At 36.2% G+C, this 21,195-nt stretch overlaps 1 protein-coding gene and 2 long non-coding RNA genes across 33 annotated transcripts in view; 1 reads left to right on the top strand and 2 right to left on the bottom strand.

Annotated features, from left to right (window-relative positions):
* The window catches only part of LOC126596889 (disease resistance protein RGA2-like), a 47,043-nt gene extending 26,389 nt beyond the window's left edge, over positions 1–20,654 (top strand). Inside the window, exons 2-23 of one of the 31 annotated variants that reach the window (XM_050263595.1) lie at positions 9,253–11,669; positions 11,764–11,981; positions 13,931–14,017; positions 14,131–14,296; positions 14,397–14,603; positions 14,790–15,171; positions 15,264–15,481; positions 15,561–15,628; positions 15,742–15,917; positions 16,072–16,235; positions 16,661–16,755; positions 16,843–17,100; positions 17,358–17,388; positions 17,502–17,679; positions 17,783–18,306; positions 18,598–18,724; positions 18,811–18,933; positions 19,034–19,253; positions 19,339–19,470; positions 19,557–19,616; positions 19,709–19,894; positions 19,991–20,654. In XM_050263595.1, coding sequence (XP_050119552.1) covers positions 9,253–11,669; positions 11,764–11,806 — 2,460 coding nt within the window. In that variant the 3' untranslated portion in view covers positions 11,807–11,981; positions 13,931–14,017; positions 14,131–14,296; ... (16 more) ...; positions 19,709–19,894; positions 19,991–20,654. The other 30 variants (XM_050263592.1, XM_050263618.1, XM_050263584.1 and 27 more) reach the window with 30 other exon arrangements.
* Positions 2,793–6,818, bottom strand: LOC126597135 (uncharacterized). The gene is made up of 2 exons (XR_007614152.1): positions 6,681–6,818; positions 2,793–2,907 (listed from the first exon to the last, which is right to left on the bottom strand). It is a non-coding gene; the product is annotated as an uncharacterized LOC126597135 (long non-coding RNA).
* Positions 15,788–17,450, bottom strand: LOC126597126 (uncharacterized). Its single transcript, XR_007614146.1, has 3 exons — positions 17,362–17,450; positions 16,005–16,330; positions 15,788–15,950 (listed from the first exon to the last, which is right to left on the bottom strand). It is a non-coding gene; the product is annotated as an uncharacterized LOC126597126 (long non-coding RNA).
* Positions 20,655–21,195: the final 541 nt, after the last annotated feature.

Below are 21,195 nucleotides of genomic sequence, written 5' to 3'. Positions count from 1 at the left end.
TATGCATTCATATATTATTATGTTAGGGTTTTTAGATAGAGGCCCAAAATCATAGGCTACATTTTAAGTGAGTCCAATTATGGTTTTTTGTTCGAACTATTACTTTTTATGCCTTTCACCCTAAAAAATAGTAGATAATTGAACTCCTAAATAATGCATCAGTTACATAATTTTAAATTTTAATTATTTATTCAGATTCAAACATACAATTATCTAGGAAACCTGTGAGTCTGTGACAGAAGTAGATTAAAAAAATCATGTGTTATAGGTAGATAAATAACATGCTAAGTAGAGGAAACCTTCCATAACAGAAAAAATTAGGAGCCCTACATCACAGGTAGATAATCCATGAGGAAAAAATTGAATAAAACACAAAATAGATGATGCGTGAGGTAAAAACTAAAAAGATAAAGTAGCAAACCACAAAAAATGAAGAAGATTTCATTATGCAATAAATTCTAATCAAGAAAATGTTTTAGGACAAAACGAAGGAGAAAGAAGACGAAAGGAAAGTAAAACCAAAAAGGAAAACAAAAAGGTAAGGAATAGAAAAACGTTATGCATAAAGTCGTATAAACAAATGTTAAATTATAAACTATACAAATATGGAGTAACCACACAAACAGAAGAGACCCTATCAAACCCAACATAATTATTCTCCAAGAGCCTAGTGACCATGCATAGTCATCCGCGGTTCGATCTTAATCTAACTATTAGTGCTTAGTTCACTTTTTGGTTGTGATTGTTTTTATAAGGAATTGTTATTGGCATTCCAAAAATCTCATTTTGCGCTCAAAACTTTCTATAATTAGAAAGAAAAATACGCTTGTGAGGAGTATATAATGAAATTTGTGGTTGTGGAGTGGAGATAATAGTTCCCTTTTTATATTGTTGGATTAAGATCTAACACTAATTACCACTATTTTCTTGATGATTGGGGGTTCAGGAGAAAGATGATGCTAATTGATAACGATTTTAAGATTTGGTCCTAGTGTCATTAAAGCAGAACTGTTTTAATCATACAGAAAGATGATGCTAATCGATAACGATTATAAAACAAACTGTTTTCCGTATCAAGTTTTGTTGCAATTTAAGATAGGTAGTAGGAGACCGTATTTAGATCCTATGATGTAACGATTGATGGTTATATTGTTTATTTAATGATTTAAAGAAGAGTGCTACTAGATCCATCCTAATGTCCTATTTTCCCACCCACATGATAATCCCACCCATCATAAAAAAATTAAAAAAGTAAACTGTTATTTCTCCACTCACCATTATTCCCAAAATAACCATAATATATATGTTTTTTTAAATAACTCTAATATATCTTTAAATAATATTATAAATAAATAAATAAAAATAGAAAAAAAATGAAAGAAAATGCAAGACCAAAGACCTAGACATTCATCATCTCCTTCACACCTATCGTTGTCCTGCAGAGACCTCGGACCCCCAAACCACTCTTCTTCCTCCTTTTTTGTCAAAACCGCATATCTCACACCCAATTCTCTTTTTTCTCCATTGAAGTTTCTCGCCTTCGTCTAGCACACGCCCATTCATTCCTCCAACCTTTCCGTCAATTCTAACTCAAATCTTTCCCAACCTCTTTCCACCAAAAATATCACACCTCACCCACCATTATTTATTTATTATTTTAAATTATTTTTTGTTTTTTTCAAGATTTTAGTACTGAATTAAATAGGGGTTTAAGAATCTTCTTTTAAAAGGATAAATATGTTATTAACATTTTCATTAAATGGTGGGTGAGGAAATAAGACATCGGGGTGGGAATATTAGCACTCTTTAAAGAATGAGTCCAACCATGAGCTAACACATCATGTGACATGTAAAATATGATTCAAGTAGTTGGTTTCTATAACATCTATCCGATATCCCATGTTAAATTAATCAATCGAATGGGAATAAAAACTTCTTGGATCTAGAACGATGAATGAGTAGTTTAGAAATAAGTTTGTAATATGTGACATTAATTACACACAAAAATGGGTCGCAATAGAAATGTGTCCAAGACGTACATTGCTAGCTTCCTCTATAAAGAATTTGTACTTAGTAGAATCCCATTCTGAGGACTGACATGTGACTTCAGAATGTACCTACCTAATTGTCATGTGTCACTTCTAAGACATGGCAAAAAACAATCCAACTGGTCAATAACGTAGTAACTTTTCTTTTATCACATGGATGCATCTAACCTTTATGTCTCATGTACTCAAAGACGGGATTAAGCCATTCGTAGTTCACATTTCTTGTAAGTTTTAAAATTTCTCAAGGTATTAACTGGCAAGAAACATAGATGGGACTCAACAAGCATGGCTCACTAGATTCCAGGCTACTTAAGGAAACAATTTCACAACCAGGATTGTCGTTTCGTCAATCACATATATCACAATGTTTTCCAACATAATTCCAAAATTACAGCAAATAATTGGTTCAATGACTTAAAGATGCATAGTTAGTAGTTACGTTAATTGACCAACAAGATCAAGTATCAATTCATGAAATTTAATAAAACAAATATATGCATTTCCAGACTTGGATTCAAGCAATATTGTTACCCTAATTTACAAAAACAAATGTCTACCTTGAACAATTTTGATTCACAAGAATCTAGGGTTTCTGACTAATTCAACGAAACCGAACAAGAGATGGGATTCTAGACCACTCAACGGAAACACACTAGGAAGTCATCGTCCATCGCGAATTTATCAAGCACAACTACTCCTTACAATCCTAGGTAGGCAATGACCACCCATCGCGGATATATCAGGCATGATCATCCCTAAAGTGCGTATAGTTCGCTGTTGCGAATGTACCAATCAAAAGCATATGCATAACCTAAATGTGTAGGCAATGATCACCCATAGCATATGTACCAAGCATGTACTACTACAAAATTATCTATAACTAGCGGTATGAATTTTCCGACAGAAAATGCTCTAAAACCGACAGAAATAATGTCGGTTATATCCGACAGAAATATTGTCAGTTATATCCGACAGGATATATATTTATAATAAATAAATAAGAGAATTTATGTCGGATAAAATCGACATAAAATACTAAAACCGCCAGGATTTCTGTCGATTATAGCCGACAGAATTTATTATAAAAATAAATAAAATCATTCTTGTTGGATAAAACCGACAGAAAATATATTAATAATAAAAAAAATATTTCTACATTTTCCATATCCTGTTGTCTCTTGGGGAGATTTCCTGCTTTAGGCAGTTATATATGAAACCTGTTGACTTGCAGTGGATATGACAATGCTCTATTGCCAAAAATGAAGTCCACACTTCCTTCAACATAACAATCTTTGAGATACCGTTTTCCATAATGCAAGTACAGGGTATCCTGCATTAAAATTCGAAGAAACCCACCAATTAGACTGATAACTGCTCTCATTTATCCTCAAATAGCTCATGATTACCCGGTAAAAATAGTAAAAGTTTGAACCCAACAAGAAATTTAAGAAAATGAATAGACCAATTGGGGCAATGGGTATACCTGCCATCCAAGGAACCTGCAATTATAGAAGGCACATCGATCAGCTGTTACTCTAATTGCCACAGCTTAACCTGAACCCTACCAACAAAACAAAGGGAAGAAAAAGTTAAACACAATGTTCAGAGTGAATGAAGTTCAAAGAGTGAAAGGAATTCCAACATTCATAACACTCCATAGAAAAAAACCAAACCAAACCAAACCAACACAAACCAACAAGTTCAAAATTTCAACTTCAAACTACAAGTTTCACCATGCTCAATGTACAAAAAAGCAATCAAAAGATGCAAACTTCAAGTAAAAACTAAGTGATGAAAACATAAGCAAGGCTTACCTCAGGAGCAGAGTTCTCAAAAGTAATGTTCTCTGCAATAAAATTCTCTCCTTCCACAATAGCATTCCCACACCCGAAAGTCCCAGACCCAATCACCCTAGAAGCCTACCAAAAACCCACAGCGTCAACAAAACAACTCTTCATCCACGTGTCAAAAACCCAACTGGGTAGCATTAACAAAGTGTAGTACCTCACCTGGTGGTGCTCCATTTTGGTGGCGGTGTTGTTCTAGGTGAGCACAGTGAGCTCCGAAGCCAGACCCGCAAGCGTGATGAGGATCTTCGTCTTGGGCACGTACACCGACTGCCCCGTATTTGAGGTAAATGAGGAGAGAAGAGAAGTAGAAGGAAATGAGGAGAGGAGAAAAGGGGGAAGGGAGAAGCACCGGCGCAAGGAAGAGATGTAGGGGTGATATTGTGGAAATGTTTTATTACTGTCGGTTAAAACCGACAGAAATATTTTTTTTAAAAATAAAAACCGACAGAAACTTCTCCTTAATGTCGGTTATAACCGACAGAAACAAAATAGCGGCAAAATTCCCCCCAAAATTCCCTCTGAAAATTTTAAACTTTACCCCAAATTTTAAAATTCCCCCCCCCCCCAAAAAAAAATTTTGTTACGATTTTAAAAAATAAAATAATAATTGTTTGGTTTAATAAATAAATAAATAATATGTATTTAAATATAACATGTTTTTAAAAATTAAATTAATAATTGTATGGTTTAATAGATAATTTTTACATTTTTGGTTTGATAGATAATAATCCATGTAAAATATGCAATAAAGAAACAAAAAGATAATTGTACAATGAAAATGTCTTCACACAAACTAAATATTGTCTAATCAATACTTGAAAAACATAAATAAAAATTTAGCGCAAATTACTTTTCCCACTTCAAAATTTTGGCAAATTTATGCATTTTACGAAACTAGTTTAAAATATTTACACTAGTGGATACCACAAAATCTTATTTTATACTTAATAGAAGTATAATATTAATTCTAAGTGTTTGTTTAATCTACCGTTTTGACGCAATATGCATTCTACGAAACTTTTTTCAACGATCCAACCGTCAAACTTATTTGTACACACTTCGAGATTGCATACGTAAAAAATCGTAAAAAACAAACATTCAGAGATTAGGTAATGAAACAAAGGTTTTTGACGGTTATAAAAGAAAATTCGCAATTTAACGGTTATTTTAGCTCTGATTTTGATGATTTTTTACAGTTACACTCCTCAACCCTATAAGAATGTAATGAATAAATTTGATCTTCAATTTAAAATATTTACACTAGTGGATACCACAAAATCTTATTTTATACTTAATTAAAGTATAATACTAACTCAAGTGTTTGTTTAATCTACCGTTTTGACGCAACATGCATTCTACGAAACTTTTTAACGATCCACCGTCAAACTTATTTGTACACATTCCGAGATTGCATACGTAAAAAATCGTAAAAAACAAACATTCAGAGATTACGTAATGGAACAAAAGTTTTCGACAATTATAAACGAAAAATCACAATTTAACGGTTATTTTAGCTCCGATTTTGATGATTTTTTACAACTACACTCCTCGACCCTATAAGAATGTAATGAATAAATTTGATATTTAATTTAAAATATTTACACTAGTGGATACAACAAAATCTTATTTTATACTTAATAGAAGTATAATATTAACTCTAAGTGTTTGTTTAATATACCGTTTTGACGCAATATGCATTCTACGAAATTTTTCTCAACAATCCAACCGTCAAACTTATTTGTACACACTCCGAGATTGTGTACATAAAAAATCGTAAAAAAAAACATTCAGAGATTAGGTAACGGAACAAAAGTTTTCAACGGTTATTTTAGCTCCGATTTTGATGATTTTTTACAGCTACACTCCTCGACCCTATAAGAATGTAATGAATAAATTTGATCTTCAATTTAAAATATTTACACTAGTATAATATTAACTCTAAGTGTTTGTTTAATCTACAGTTTTGATGCAATATGCATTCTATTAAACTTTCTTCAACGATCCAACCGTCAAACTTATTTTTACACACTCCAAGATTGTATACGTAAAAAATCGTAAAAAACAAACATTCAGAGATTAGGTAACGAAACAAAAATTTTCGATGGTTATAAACAAAAAATCATAATTTAACGGTTATTTTAGCTCCAATTTAGATGATTTTTTACATCTACACTCATTGACCCTATAAGAATGCATTGAACGAATCGATCTTCAATTTAAAATATTTACACTAGTGGATAATTTTTTATACTTAATGGAAGTATAACATTAACTCTTAAGTGTTTGTTAAATCTATCAATTTGATAGGATATACATTCTACGAAACTAGTTTCAATGATCCAACCGTCAAATATGTTTGTATATACTCCGAGATAGCATGTGTAAAAAATCGCAAAAAAAAAAAAAACATTCAGAGATTAGGTAATAGAACCGTGAGTGAAAAAAAAATTAAACCATTTGTTTATTTATTTATAATCAATGTAACATTCTAAAATAATAAAATAGTCAATTTATGTCGGTTATAAGTAACCACCACCATTAACTTAGAAACCGCCAGAATATGTTAAAAATATTAAACAAAAAAGAATTCAAAAATACTGAGGGTTATAATAATTTTATGGCGGTTAAATCCGTCAGGAATTTATGTCGGATATATCCGACAGAAAGTAACTTTAATCCGATAGTAAATAAATTATGTGTCGGATATCTTTTATCCGTCAGAATGACTTATTAACCGTCAGGATCGTCCGACACCTAAAACTAGTATTGTAGTAGTGATGACTACTCCTAGAATGCGTATAGTTCCCCATCACGGATATACCAAGCAGAGCCATAAGCATAATCTAATCATGTAGGCAATGATCACCCCTCACATCTATACCAAGCATGATCACACATTGTTGATTAACCAAGTAGAAACCAATCCTATAATACTAGGTAGTAGTCGCCCATTACAAATATATCAAGCATGATCACATTTAGGATTTATATGTTCGCCCATCGCGGATTAATTAAGCATAACCATAGGCATAACTTAATTGTGTAGACAATGATCACTCATTGCAGATATATCAAGGATGATCACCTCTAGAATACATGTGGTCCTCCAATTCAGATTAACTAGGCAGAACCATAGGCACACATTTAATAGTGTAGGCTCCCAATGCAGTTTAACCAGGCGGGACCACCTATGAAGGTAATGTAACTAAGTAGGCAATGATCCCTCAATCTGAATTAACCTGGCGAAGTCACCTCTAAAATATGTACGGTCCCCCAATGCAGATTAACCTAGCAGGACCATAGGCATGCCTCTAATAATGTGGTCCTCCAATGCGGATTAACCAGGTGGAACCACCTATGTATCACACTACTACATAGTGTAGTCGCATCATTACACATCATGTCTCTTACCTCACCACCTATGGTTTACAATGTGAGTATGTACATCATCAATTTCACATGAAAACTAAATCTTGTCATAGAGACACACAAGTTCTACATAATACTTCTAATATGATTTCTAGCTCATCTGTTCATACTAGCAATCACACATATCATTTATATCATCTAGAAGTTCAACACGTAAATTAAGGTAATGTGCCACTTTCACGCAAACCAAGATGCACAGCCCTATGATAGCCCGCTGATTGGAGTTGGTTCGTTATTTTGAATTGGGAACCCCAGCAAAGGTGGAGCTCCTATTTATAGAAGTCCAAATGACAAAAACGTGTCTACCTTGGCTTGCTTATTCCTCATTTTGTTATAACTCTAATTCGTGGGATCGAGCTCTATCCAAAAGTACTAAGTGTGACCCCGAAGGCCTATGAATTTTTATTGATAATTACTGAAAATCATGTTTAACTAAGAAATCCAAAATTAACGAAATTCGATATGGTGTGGATCCCATAACAAATCCCTATTTTTATTTAAAAAATGTGGATCTCTTACCTTAAAGCCTTCACATATATATCATATATATATATGAAATCCAAAATTAACGAAATTCGATACGGTGTGGATCCCATAACAAATCCCTATTTTTATTTTTAAAATGTGGATCTCTTACCTTAAAGCCTTCACACACACACATATATATATATATATATATATATATACACACCCATATTTCAAAAAAAATGGGGACACCCTCTTGACCGTTAGATTTGGTTTTAATGAAATTATGTGGTTGAGATTTTGTGGCCTTTGATTTAATCTCAATCACAGAATTTCATTAAAACCAAATTTAACGGTCAAGAAGGTGTCCCCATTTTTTTAAAAAAATGGGGATCTCTTCCTTTAGGGGGCCTATATACATATATATATATATATATATATATATATATATATATTGTGTGTGTTTAATGTATTTCAACAATCTAACCATCTTATATTTTACGTCTTCCCTAAAATATCATCTATATAAAAAAAAATCACCCAAACCTGAAGTCATATAACCATTGGATCAAATTTAGTGTTTCTTTAGTAAAAGGCGAAAGAATAGTTCACTTTGTGCTCATCGCGCGACTGTGTAAATTTAGTGTATCTTTGTAGAATCGTATTGGCTTTTTTCTTCACTACAAATAAATGTCAAAATGAATTTGGATTTGTCTAATTTTTTACAAAAAAGATCTATGAATGATTAATTGAAATATAAATGATTGAGATCCTTGAAAAAAAATTACAGAATGAAAGCTACGAAAACTTATGTTAAAATATGTTTCAAAAATGAGTGCCTCCGAATCTTAACCTTATATATACATGTAAACACTAGAAAATGTGGATCAAAGCACTCCTTCAAAATCCTACCTTCCTAGTGCATTGTTATGAACCATTCAATTACTGAGTTATCTTAAGTATCTAATTGACACTTATAGCCTCTTAGTATTACATTATCATGGTATTCCTCTTCACTTAGAAGTGAGAGGTCTTATGTTCAAATCGTGTGGATAGTGAATTCGATACCAAATTAGATTGTCTTTTGTGTAGTTTAGCCGAACTCTCCCTCCTTTTAATGTAAAAATATATTGAGGTACTAAAAAAATAAGAAGTTAAAACTTATATTTAACCGATCTAATAAAGTATCTTTCAATTAATTCTGAGACCAATTCTTACTTGGCTAGCAAGTCCCCTTTGTATTTCTCTTCTAACAAGAGCAGTCCTTCACTATTCATCGATACAAAACAAAGGTGAGTTCAATGCGTCTTTATCTTGCCAATAACTATAGCCAAATTCAATATAACTACAATTTGGCACTGTTATTATTTTGCTAATCAGCTTTTTATATTCCAAAACATATAGAAACTAATTATCTTAAAACATATAGAAACTAATTATCTTATCTTATGTATCAACAGGTTTTAGGAAGCTTGATGCGTTCACAGGAATGGCCGTCAATTCTAGAAAGTAAAATATGGGAATTTTCAGACAAAGAGGACCGAATCATGTCGATCTTGAAGTTGAGTTTTGATAATTTAAGAGAGCCATCATTGAAGCAATGTTTTGCATATTGCTCAATGTTTGAAAAAGATTGTGAAATTGAAAAAGATGACTTGATCCAACTCTGGATGGCTCAAGGATATCTCCATTCTTCTCCCATGGAGGATAAAGGTAATGAACATTTTAATATTCTATTGCAAAACTCTTTATTTCAAGATGCTAGAAACCATGAGTATGCACATAGAAGAGAAAGAGAAGATGAGTATGGGAATACCAAATGCAAGATGCACGATCTTGTGCATGATCTTGCTGAGAAAGTTTTCAAATTTGAAAGCTTGACACAAGACTTGGATCAGATGGACGATGGAGCACTTGATGAGATTCAGCATGTTGCCCGAATTTCTTCCACAACACTTGAAAGATTTCCACAAAGGAGCCTTAGGAGATTGCAGTCGTTGTTTCCTCCACGACGCTTTGAGTTCAGTAACATCTTCCAAAAGTTTAGAGCTTTACGGACGTTGAATTTATTCTGTGCTGTAATAGAGGAGTTGCCCAGTTCAATTGGAAAGTTGAAATGCTTGAGGTATCTCAACATTTCCCAAACAGAAATAAAAGAACTTCCCAAATCTGTTGGCAAGCTCTATAATCTTCAAACGTTAAGAATGTCAAATCCATACATTAAAACGTTTCCTACGGAAATGGAAAATTTGATCAGCTTGAGACATGTTTATTTCGACAAGGATGTGGAAGTTCCATTTGGGATGACAAGATTGACTCATCTGCAAACGTTATCTTCGTTTAATTTGGATGAAGATGGGCGTCATAGACTTGATGAGCTGGGCGGGTTAAATGAATTGAAAGGGGAACTAGTTATTGGATCATTGCAATTTGTGAGAGACAAGGAAGAAGCAGTGAAATCAAATTTAGTGGGGAAAGCAAACATACGAAAATTGAAATTAAAATGGCAGCTGGACCATTATGCGGATCTTGACGAGGATATTCTCGAAGGTCTCCAACCGCACCCCAACTTAGAAAGCTTGACGATTGAGGGATTCAAGGGTACTAAATTTGCATCATGGATGATGAGTGATTCGTTGCTCATTAATTTAACAGAAATTAAGATAATTTGTTGGAGAGAATGTGAAGCGGTCCCACCACTGGGATACTTGGCGAAACTTCGAAGGATTTCCATTGAGAAATGCCCCAAACTAAAATCCTTTCCAATTTCACAATCCCAATCTCTTGAGGAGTTGAGAATAGAAGATTGCCCAAAGCTAAGATGCACTTCAATTCATAGTCTACCTTCACTCTGCAAATTGGATATTCAAAGATGTACGACTCTTGAGGAGTCCGAAAATCTACAGTCGACGACTAGCACTACTCTCCAGCAGCAGCAGCATGAGGAAGACTTGTCTTTAAACGGTTGCGCATCCCTCAATGAATTGAACGTTGAACAATGCAATGGATTCACAAGTATACTGAGTGGGCTCCATTCTTGTACTAGTCTTCGCACACTGAGTATCTGGAATTGTCCAAATTTGAGGACTTTGTCGGGTCATGGGCTACAAACCCCCGTCTCTCTTGAGGATATGGCAATATGGGATTGCCCTAATCTAGAGGCTATTCCCAGTTTAGACAACCTCACGTCCCTCACTAATTTGGAAATTTGGGGATGTGATGGATTAATAAGTCTACCGAGTGGGCTTGCATACTGCACATCTCTTACTAAATTGGATATTGAGGGATGTGATGGATTAATAAGTCTACCGAGTGGGCTTGCATACTGCACATCTCTTACCGAATTAAGGGTCCGCTTCTGCTCCAATTTGATATCTCTGGCGGATCACAATGTGTCCAGCTTGCAATCTCTATCTCGTTTGGAATTATATAAATGTGGGAAATTACAAGATTTGCCCAAGGGGCTGCACTCTCTATCTCGTTTGAAAGAGGTGTGTATCGGTGCCTTCTGCCAAGAGCTCGATTCTTTCCCTGATTTTCAGGTCCCATCGATACTGAAAAAATTAACATTGTACGGATGGCCTAAGCTCAAGTCTCTGCCTCAGCAAATTCAACACTCTGCTTCTCTAACTAAGTTGGAAATTTGGAAATTTGATGGTCTGGAGGCTCTTCCAGAGTGGTTGGGCAACCTCACATCTCTTAAATATTTGGGAATATTCCGCTGTAAGAATCTGATGTATCTGCCTACGGTCGAAGCTCTGAAACGCCTAACCAAATTACATAAGCTACTGATTGGACGGTGTCCCCGTCTGTCAGAAAGATGCGACAAGGACAGCGGCCCAGAATGGCCAAAGATTTCTCACATTCCGGATCTGAGGTAATTTTTATTTTTGGAGCCCTTATTTTTATCTCCAATCAATTATCCATGTATATTTTGTTCAGAATTCTTCATTCACTCTCGTTTTCTGCAGTATTCATTGCTCAGGTGATGAATCGGGTGATGAATCAGAATGATTGTCGCTTGATGATTGAAAAGGCTCTTACCAGAGTGATGACGGAACCTTTCATGAATCGACCATCTATCTATTCACCGTTGTGGGAATCTCAAGTATCTATCGGCACTCGGCAGTAGGGAAGCCAATCCAAATCTTACTGTTGCCTTCTAAATTAAAAGAAGCAACAGTCAAGTGTAGGTTTCTTTCCCGGAACAGTCAAGTGTAGGCATTATTTCCATTTGGTTTGCAAAATCGTAGACATTCTAGCCTCATGGAAGAACATTAATTTTTTTTTGCTTTCACAATATTTTGGAACAGGACTTTAGGCTTTTGTGGAAATTAGGCTTTTGTGGAACAGGACTTTAGGCTTTTGCGTTCTACATCGTCATCTCAAGGAGCTAGCTCAGCTAAGGAGTTCCAAACAGAGGTTTGACAGTTTGAATTTAATTCCTTGGAATGCAAGTTAAATGCCTTGTCTAGTTGGTTAGAGATTGATGAGTTCCTTGTGGCTGCAGGTTGAGCTCCTGATGAGAATCCATCATAGAAACTAGGCCTCATTTATTGGATACTGTGATGATACCGACAAGTTGGCACTTATATACAAGTACATGCCTAACGAAAACCTAAAAGAATTTCTCTGATCAGGTATGTAATTCTATATTTTACATAGCATTGTCCTCCAACAGAGGGTTTCAAAATATTGAAGTGTCACGTCAATGGTTGCGGATGCAGATAGAAGCTGACATAAACTTGGGAAATGAGACTTCGGATAGCATTAGATATTGCGTTAGATAGGTGCTTAGTGTTGCATGCTAATATATATGCACAATCCAGTATTGTGCATAGAGATGGAAAGACTGCCAACATTCTCTTGAATTAAAACTTGGATGCAAAATAGCAGATTTTGGTCTTTCCATGGTTTTTCCCAGTGACACTGAGACTCTGGTGGCATCGGTCATGGGCACAGTGAGGTACCCTGATTCCGAGCATGTTCAGATTTCGTGTTCTACTGTTCTTAGAATTTTGATTATGTTAAAAAAAAAAAAAATCTATGAGCAGTTAGTGATCTATGATTACTATATTTGGTCTGCAGGTACTATAATTAGCAAAGGTTGAATGAAAGAAAAATTGATGTTTAGAGTTTTACTGCCAACCTGCAATCATAGAAAATGATCTTGTCCACATAGTGGAGTGGGTGAATCTTAAGTTCCAGAACGGGGATTGAACAACTATTTTGGATCAAAGGCTTCGAGGAGAGTTCAATGTGAATTTGGTCTGGAACGCATCAGAGACAGCATGGCATACCTCCCAACATAGAGCCACCATGAGTTTTGTGATGTGCCAACTAACACAATTTCTGGAAATGGAGGTGTCTAGGCATAGAGAAGGAACTCCAAGCTCAAATGAAGAAACTCATTTTACGATTTCACCATACCATAATTCACCATACCTAGAGTGAATTCCAGATGTTCATATTCCACAAATGCAGGTTCCATGACAACACCATTTGCTGGGTAGCTAGTTAGGATTTAATTGCAGCCAAATGAAGAGGAGGCAGTTGTCAATTTGGTCATCAACTTTCAAGTACAAGTCTACTCCATTTGCTAAAGATAATAGTAACCAAAGACTAAATACCAATCACCGTCTGGCAGAAAGATGCGCCAAGAACAGTGGCCCAGAATGGCTAAAAATTTATCATATTCCAGATATCAGAGGTAATTTTTATTTTTATCTCCAATCAATTATTCATGTATATTTGGTTCATTATTGTTCACTCACTCTCGTTTCTCAAGTGTTAAGTGTTAAGTGTTAAGATTTCACGCATTTCCGACAGTCAAGTGTAGGTTTCTTTCCCAGGACAGTAATTTATGATCTGTTCTGTTCACTTGTCTTAGTTCCATTTGGTTTGCAAAATCATAGACTATCTAGCCTCGTGGAAGAACATTAATTTTTTTTTGCTTTCACAATATTTTTGGAACAAGACTTTAGGCCTTTGTGGAAATTAAGCTTTTAGTCCTTAAATATGTGTAATTAGAAAAACTGCAAGTGTTTACAAGTCCGTGGCCGTTCTGCATAACTTACAACATTCAACGTGCATTCGAATATGTTTTAACGCTTGTTGCGCATGGTTGTTATGGTGCAGATACACTTTTGTAGAAGGTTGTGTTTCGTCTCACTCTGTGCAGGTTCTCTCAACTAACACGGTTTTATGAGACCAATTTTGTGGAAGGTAATCTGTTTAGTCAATATGTAACTTTTTTCTTCAATCTTTCATCCTTGAATAAAATCATGTCGAGTTATCTAGAATACGTTAATCACAGATAAATTGGGTTAGTATTTCAGCTCACTTAAGAAGGGAATCCAATAAGAGAATTGCAGTAAGACAGGAGAGCAATCAAAACTTGGACGCGAAAATAGCAGATTTCAGTATGTCCATGGTTTTTTCCAGTGATAATGGGACTCGTGTGGTGACTTCAGTCATGGGCACAGTGGGTTATCTTGACCTATAGTATTTTCAAATTTCCTTGTTCTATTAGATTTTTTTATCATGTTGTGAATACAAATGTATGAACAGTGAGTGGTTTATGAATACTTTTTTTGGTCTGCAGCATGGGTTTTGTGCTGTGTCATGTCAACTAACACAATGTTTGGAAATGAAGGTGTCTAGGCATCCAGAAAGAACTCAAGGCTCAAATGAAGAAACTGGCTTGAATGAAGAAACTTGTGTTACGATTTCACCATGCCATAGTTCACCTAGAGTGATTTCCAGATGTTCAGATTCCACAAATGCAGGTTCCATGACAGCACCATGCTAGGTAGCTACAAACTCTCTCATTCATACCATGTTCATAACTTGGTGGGTTAAAAATGGGTGTGGGATCTGTTGTGCAGTGAATCAGTGTTGGCTAAATACTAGTTTGTATCTATATTTCCTCGACTTAATCACTTTTGTCCAATACTTCGGATTGTCTCTCTGACTTGTATCACACCGAAACTGGAAGGAGCTCGATTCATTCTGCAAGGAGCTCGATTCTTTCCCGGATTTTCAGGTCCCATCGAAACTGGAAGAATTAGCATTGTACGGGTGGCCTAAGCTCAAGTCTCTGCCTCAGCCAATTCAACACCCTACTTCTCTAACATCTTTGTCCATTTCTGCTTTCGATGGTGTGGAGGCTCTTCCAGAGTGGTTGGGCAACCTTACATCTCTTACAGAGTTGGAAATTTCCTGGTGTGAGAATCTGATGTATCTGCCTACGGTCGAAGCTATGCAATGCCTAACCAAATTACATAAGCTAGAGATCCAAAGGTGTCCCTTTCTCAAGGAAAGATGGACCAAGGACGGCCCATAATGGCCAAAGATTTCTCACATTCCAGTTATCAGAGGTAATTTTTTTTTGGAGCCCTTATTTTTATTTCCAATCAATTATCCATGTATATTTTGTCCAATATTGTTCACTCACTCTCGTTTTCTGCAGTAAACGGGATATTAGTCAGAATCGGAATCATTGTCACTTGATGATTCAAAAGGCTCTTGCCAGAGTGATGACGGAACCTTTCGTTTGTGGACGATCTATCTTTTCACAGCAGTGGGAATCTGAAGCATCTACAGCAGTGGGGAAGCCGGTACAATTTTTTATGTGGCGTTCTAAATTTAAAGAAAATGCAACCTTTCTCACATTTCTGACAGTCAAGTGTAGGTTTCTTTCCCAAAACAGTCATTAATGATTTGTTCTGTTCTCTTGTCTTAGGTCCATTTGATTGTTATGGTGCAGATACACTTTTGTACAGGGTAATCTGTTCACCAAACTAACACAGTTTTATTAGACCAATTTTATGGAAGGTAATCCGTTTAGTTAATATGTAACTTCTTTCTTCCATCTTTCATCCTCGAATAAAAGCACGTCAAGTTATGTAAAATACGTTAATCACAGATGAAATGGATTTGTATTTCAGCTTATTTAAGAAGGGAATCCAGTAAGAGAATTGCATTAAGAGAGGAGGCAAGCCCAGCGCAACGAAAACTTGGACGTGAAAATAGCAGATTTCGGTAAGTCCATGGTTTTTTCTAGTGATAATGGGACTCGTGTGGTGACATCAGTCATGGGCACAGCGGGTTATCTTGATCTAGAGTATGTTCAAATTTCCTTGTTCTATTAAATTTCCTTGTTCACCTCTCCCAGACCCTGCGTAAAGCGGGAGCCTTGTGCACTGGGTACGACCTTTTTTATGAATACAAATGTAAGAACAGTTAGTGGTTAATGATTACTTTTTTTTGGTCTGCAGCATGGGTTTTGTGCTGTGTCGTGTCAACTAACACAACGTTTGGAAATGGAGTTTCCATGACTGCAGCATGGGTTTTGTACGATTTCATCATACCATAGTACACCAGAGTGATTTCCAGATGTTCAGATTCCACAAATGCAGGTTCCATGACTGCACCATGCTAGGTAGCTACAAACTCTCATTCATCCCATGTTCAAAACTTGGTGGGCTAAAAATGGGTGTGGGATCTGTTGTGCAGTGAATCAGTGTAGGCTACATACTAGTATGTATCTATATTGTCCTCAACTTAATCACTTTTGTCCAATACTTCGAGTTTTATCACAGCACATAACCCTAACAGGAACATTGTTTGAAATGCTTTGACTAGAAAATACGTTGGCTTGACCAAATTGCTCTAGTATGAACATTGCATTATCCACGTTTCCAAAAAAAAAAAAAGAAAAAAACATTGCATTATCCATTGATTGACGTACACTAAGCATCCCCATGTAATAAGGATCATTGTGCAGCATGAGGTTACAAATCCACACTCATACGTTTTTCTGTTTTTTTGGTCGGGACATTGTCACGCGTTTTAAATACCTGGTAGTTCATAGGCTGCAATGAGACAGAGAGAGGAAGATCTCAACTGGTTTCCTCGTCCTACTGCTCTGTGCAAGTTTGTTCATGGAGAGTGCCCAATAGGTTAGCATTTCCTTTAACGAAAGCGAATGGCATTGCGTCCTTCAGAATTTATATTTTCTATCTGCTGATAAGTTATTTTTAAATCAGATTCAAGCAAGCTCAAGAAGAATATTGTTGTTGCAATACTTGGATCATTACTATCAACAATGACACTTGATTCAGAAGGGTCTTACCAGAGTGATGACGGAACCTTTCATGTGTCGACAATCTATCTACTTACCATTGTGGGAACCTGAAGTATCTATCGACAGTAGGGAAGCCAGTCCAAATTTTACTGTTGTGTTCTAAATTAAAAGAAGCAACTTCTCGACTGGCCCAAGATTTCCGCATTTCCTACAGCCAAGTGTAGGTTTCTTTCCCGAAATAGTAATTCGTGATTGGTTCTGTTCTTTTGTCTTAGTTGCATTTAGTTTGCAAAGTCATACACTTTCTAGCCTCGTGGAAGAACATTAATTTCTTTGCTTTCACAATCTTTTTGGAACAGCACTTTAGACTTTTGTGGAACAGCACTTTAGACTTTTGTGGAAATTAAGTTTTTTAATCCTTAAATATGAGTAAATAGAAGTATTCTAACACATGTTCCACATGGTGTTATGATGCAGATACAATTTTATGAGACCAATTTTGTGTAAGGTAATCTGTTGAGTCAATATGCACCTTCTTTCTACAATCTTTCATCCTTGAATAAAATCATGTCGAGTTATCTAGAATACGTTAATCACAGATAAATTGGATTTGTATTTCAGCTACACTCAAGAGGGGAATCCAATAGGAGAATTGCATTAAGAGAGGAGAGCAAGCACAGTACAACGAAAACTTGGACACGAAAAGAGCAGGTTTTGGTCTGTCCATGGTTTTTTCCAGTGATAATGGGACTCGTGTGGTGACATCGCTCATGGGCAGAGCGGGTTATCTTGATCGCGAGTATGTTCAAATTTCCGTGTTCTATTAGATTTTTTATCATGTTATAAATACAAACGTATGAACAGTGAGTGGTTTATTTATGATTACTTTTTATTGTCTGCAGGTACTATAATTATCAAAGGTTGAATTGTAGAGTTTTACTCGCCAACCTGCAAGGCTGCAATCATAGAAAGTGATGATCTTGTCCACATCGTGGAGTGGGTGAATCCTGAGTTCCAGAATGGTGATTTAACAACTAATTTGGATCAAAGGATTCAAGGAAAGTTTGATGTGAATTCGGTCAGGAAATCATTAAAGACAGCAATGGCATGCACAACTTCCACCTCCCAACATAGAGCCACCATGGTTGGTTTTGTGCTGTGCCAACTAATAAAATGTATGTAATGGAGGTGTCGAAGCATCGAGAAAGAACTCCAGGCTCAAATGAAGAAACTCTTGTTATGATCTCACCATACCAGAGTTCACCTATAGTGATTTCCAGATGTTCAGATTCCACAAATGCAGGTTCCATGACAGCACCATGCTAGGTTGCTACAAACTCTCTCATTCATCCCATGTTCAAAACTTGGTGGGTTAAAAATGGGGTTGGGATCTGTTGTGCAGTGAATCAGTGTAGGCTAAATACAAGTATGCATCTATATTGTCCTCGACTTAATCACTTTTGTCTAATACTTCGGGTTGTCTCCCTGACTTGTATCACACCACATAACCCTAATAGGAACAATGTTTTAAATGCTTTGACTAGAAAATACGTTGGCTTGACCAAATTGCTCTCTTAGTATGAACATTGCATGATCCATTGATTGACGTAGACTAAGCATCCCCATGTAATAAGGATCATGTATGTACTCTGCAAATTGTGCAGCATGAGATTACAAATCCACACTGTCATATACGTTTTTCTGTTTTTTTGGTCAGGACATTGTCACACATTTTAAATACCAGGTAGTTCATAGGCTGCAATGAGACAGAGAGGTGAAGATCTCAACTGGTTTCCTCGTCCTACTGCTCTGTACAAGTTTCGTTCATGTAGAGTGCTGAATAGGTTAGCATTTTCTTTAACGAAAGCAAATGGTATTGCGTCCGTCAGATTTATATTTTCTATCTGCTGATAGGTTCTTTTTAGCTCAGATTCAAGCAACTGCAAGAAGAACATTGTTGTTCCAATACTTGGATCATTGCTTTCAACAATGGCCCTCCTTCAAGTTATAGTGCTCTTACTGGTCTGGAAGCTGAGAAGAATAAGAAAACCAGGTACCATTTTATACCCTTGATACTTATTTAGTTAGCTGCTACTATGGCGTAGTGGTATTCCTATCCAGTTAGTCTGAACTCGTAACTTTTTGTACTTAAGCTGCAGATGGAGAAAAACATAACAAAACACCTGTAGCATCAATGAAGTCCCAGTTTACTTGTGACGAGGTTTTAGAAATCACCGAAAACTTTCAAACTGAAATTGGGAAAGGAGGATTTGGGATTGTATACCATGTGGCTAATTGGAAGATGGCACTCAAGTTGCGGTTAAAATACTTTCTCCGTAATCAACTCAAGGAGCTAGGGAGTTCCAAACAGAGGTTTGACAGTTAGGATTTTAATTCCTTGGAATTGCAAGTGCCTTGTCTCGTTGGTTAGAGATTGATGTGTTCCTTGTCACTGCAGGTTGAGCTCCTGATGAGAATATATCATAGAAACTTGGCCTCATTTATTGGATACTGTGATGATACCGACTACTTGGTACTTATATTATATACGAGTACATGCCTAAAGGAAATCTAAAAGAATCTCTCTCAGGTATGTAGTTCTATATTTTATAAGCATTGTCCTCCATCAGAGGGTTTCAAAATATTTAAGTGTCACGTCAATGGCTGCAAATGCAGATAGAAGCTCACATGTGACTTGGGAAATGAGACTTCGGATAACACTAGATATTGCGTTAGGTTAGTGCTTCGTGTTATTTCATAGGCTAATATATCTGCACAAGTTCATATGCCTAATTCAACTTATGTATATTGTGAAATTTGGCTCACAGGACTATTTACTTGCATAAAGGTGCAATCCACGTATTGTGCGTAGAGATGTAAATACTGCCAACATTCTCTTAAGTGAAAACTTGGACGCAAAAATAGCAGATTTCGGTCTGTCCATGGCTTTTCCCAGTGACAGTGAGACTCGTGGTGACATCAGCCATGAGTACAGCGGGGTATCTTGATCTTGAGTATGTTCAGATTTCGTGTTCTTAGAATTTTGATTTAAAAAAACAAACAAATCTATGAGCAGTGAGTGATCTATGATTACTTTATTTGGTCTGCAGGTACTATAATTATCAAAGGTTGAATGAAAAAAATTGATGTTTAAAGTTTTACTGGCCAACCTGCAATCACAGAAAGTGATGATCTTGTCTACATAGTGGAGTGGGTGAATCCTGATTCCTGAGTTCCAGAACGGGGATTTGAGATCGAAGATATGAGGAGAGTTTGATGTGAATTCGTTCTGGAAACCATTAGAGACAGCAATTGCATGCACAACTTCCACCTCTCAGCAGAGAGTTTTGTGCTGTGCGTTAACAGAGTGTTTGGAAATGGAGGTGTACATCTAGGCATCGAGAAAGAGCTCCATGCTCAAATGAAGAAGCTCGTGTTACGAGTTCACCATACCAGAGTTCACCTGGAGTAATTTCCAGATGCTCATATTCCACAAATGCAGGTTCCATGTAAGCATCCTATTTCTCTGCTGTTGCAGCCAAAAGAAGAGGAGGCAGTTGTCATTTTGGTCATCAACTTTCAAGATAATAGTGACCAAAGACTTAATACCAATCATCTTTCTCACTACTCTTGAATTATCATTCATGTTCACCATCCCGTCAATAATGTTTGAACTTTTTGACTATCTATACTTTGTGGTATTTATCTATCGTGAACCCATCCAAAGGCTATGATTCTCAAATAAATTCTCAAATAAAGCACCATATTTGGTTACTACATATTATTCCTGGTAGGGGTTTTTCTTCAATTGATGTAATGGGACAATATGGACACTATTAACAACATAGAGAGGGAGAGGCATAGCCAATTAGCCATTGTTAATTTGTCAAATTGAGGATAAAATTCTAGTTTAGAGCAACCGGACCACCTAATTCCTATGGCTTGGACGCTAAAAAAACACTATATCTCCATGTTTTGAGGCCCACGATACACCAAATTATGGTCCCACCCCTCCTCTATTAAACTTAGCTGGGGTTTCAGATACAAGAACCTAGAAATTCTTTCGTCTGAAACCTGGAGGTGTTGGGCCATGAAGGTGGTGGGAGAGGAGAGTGGAGTCATTATATAGAGTAGGTAAGCTTTAATGTGTCTAGGGCCACATGGACATGTGATTCAGATGCCGGAGTCCAAAAGCTAGCTAGAGGAGGATGAGGAAGAGAGAAACTAGGACAAGAAGCTAAAGCAAACAGTTGAAAATTTGACAGATGGATAATAAAGAGGAATTTGGATCCCCTTCTGACATTAGTATCCATAG

Source organism: Malus sylvestris, chromosome 2 (genome assembly GCF_916048215.2).
Source record: "Malus sylvestris chromosome 2, drMalSylv7.2, whole genome shotgun sequence".
NCBI lineage: Eukaryota > Viridiplantae > Streptophyta > Magnoliopsida > Rosales > Rosaceae > Malus > Malus sylvestris.
The sequence above is the reverse complement of the archived record's forward strand: the minus strand, read 5'-3'. Positions and strand labels throughout refer to the sequence as shown.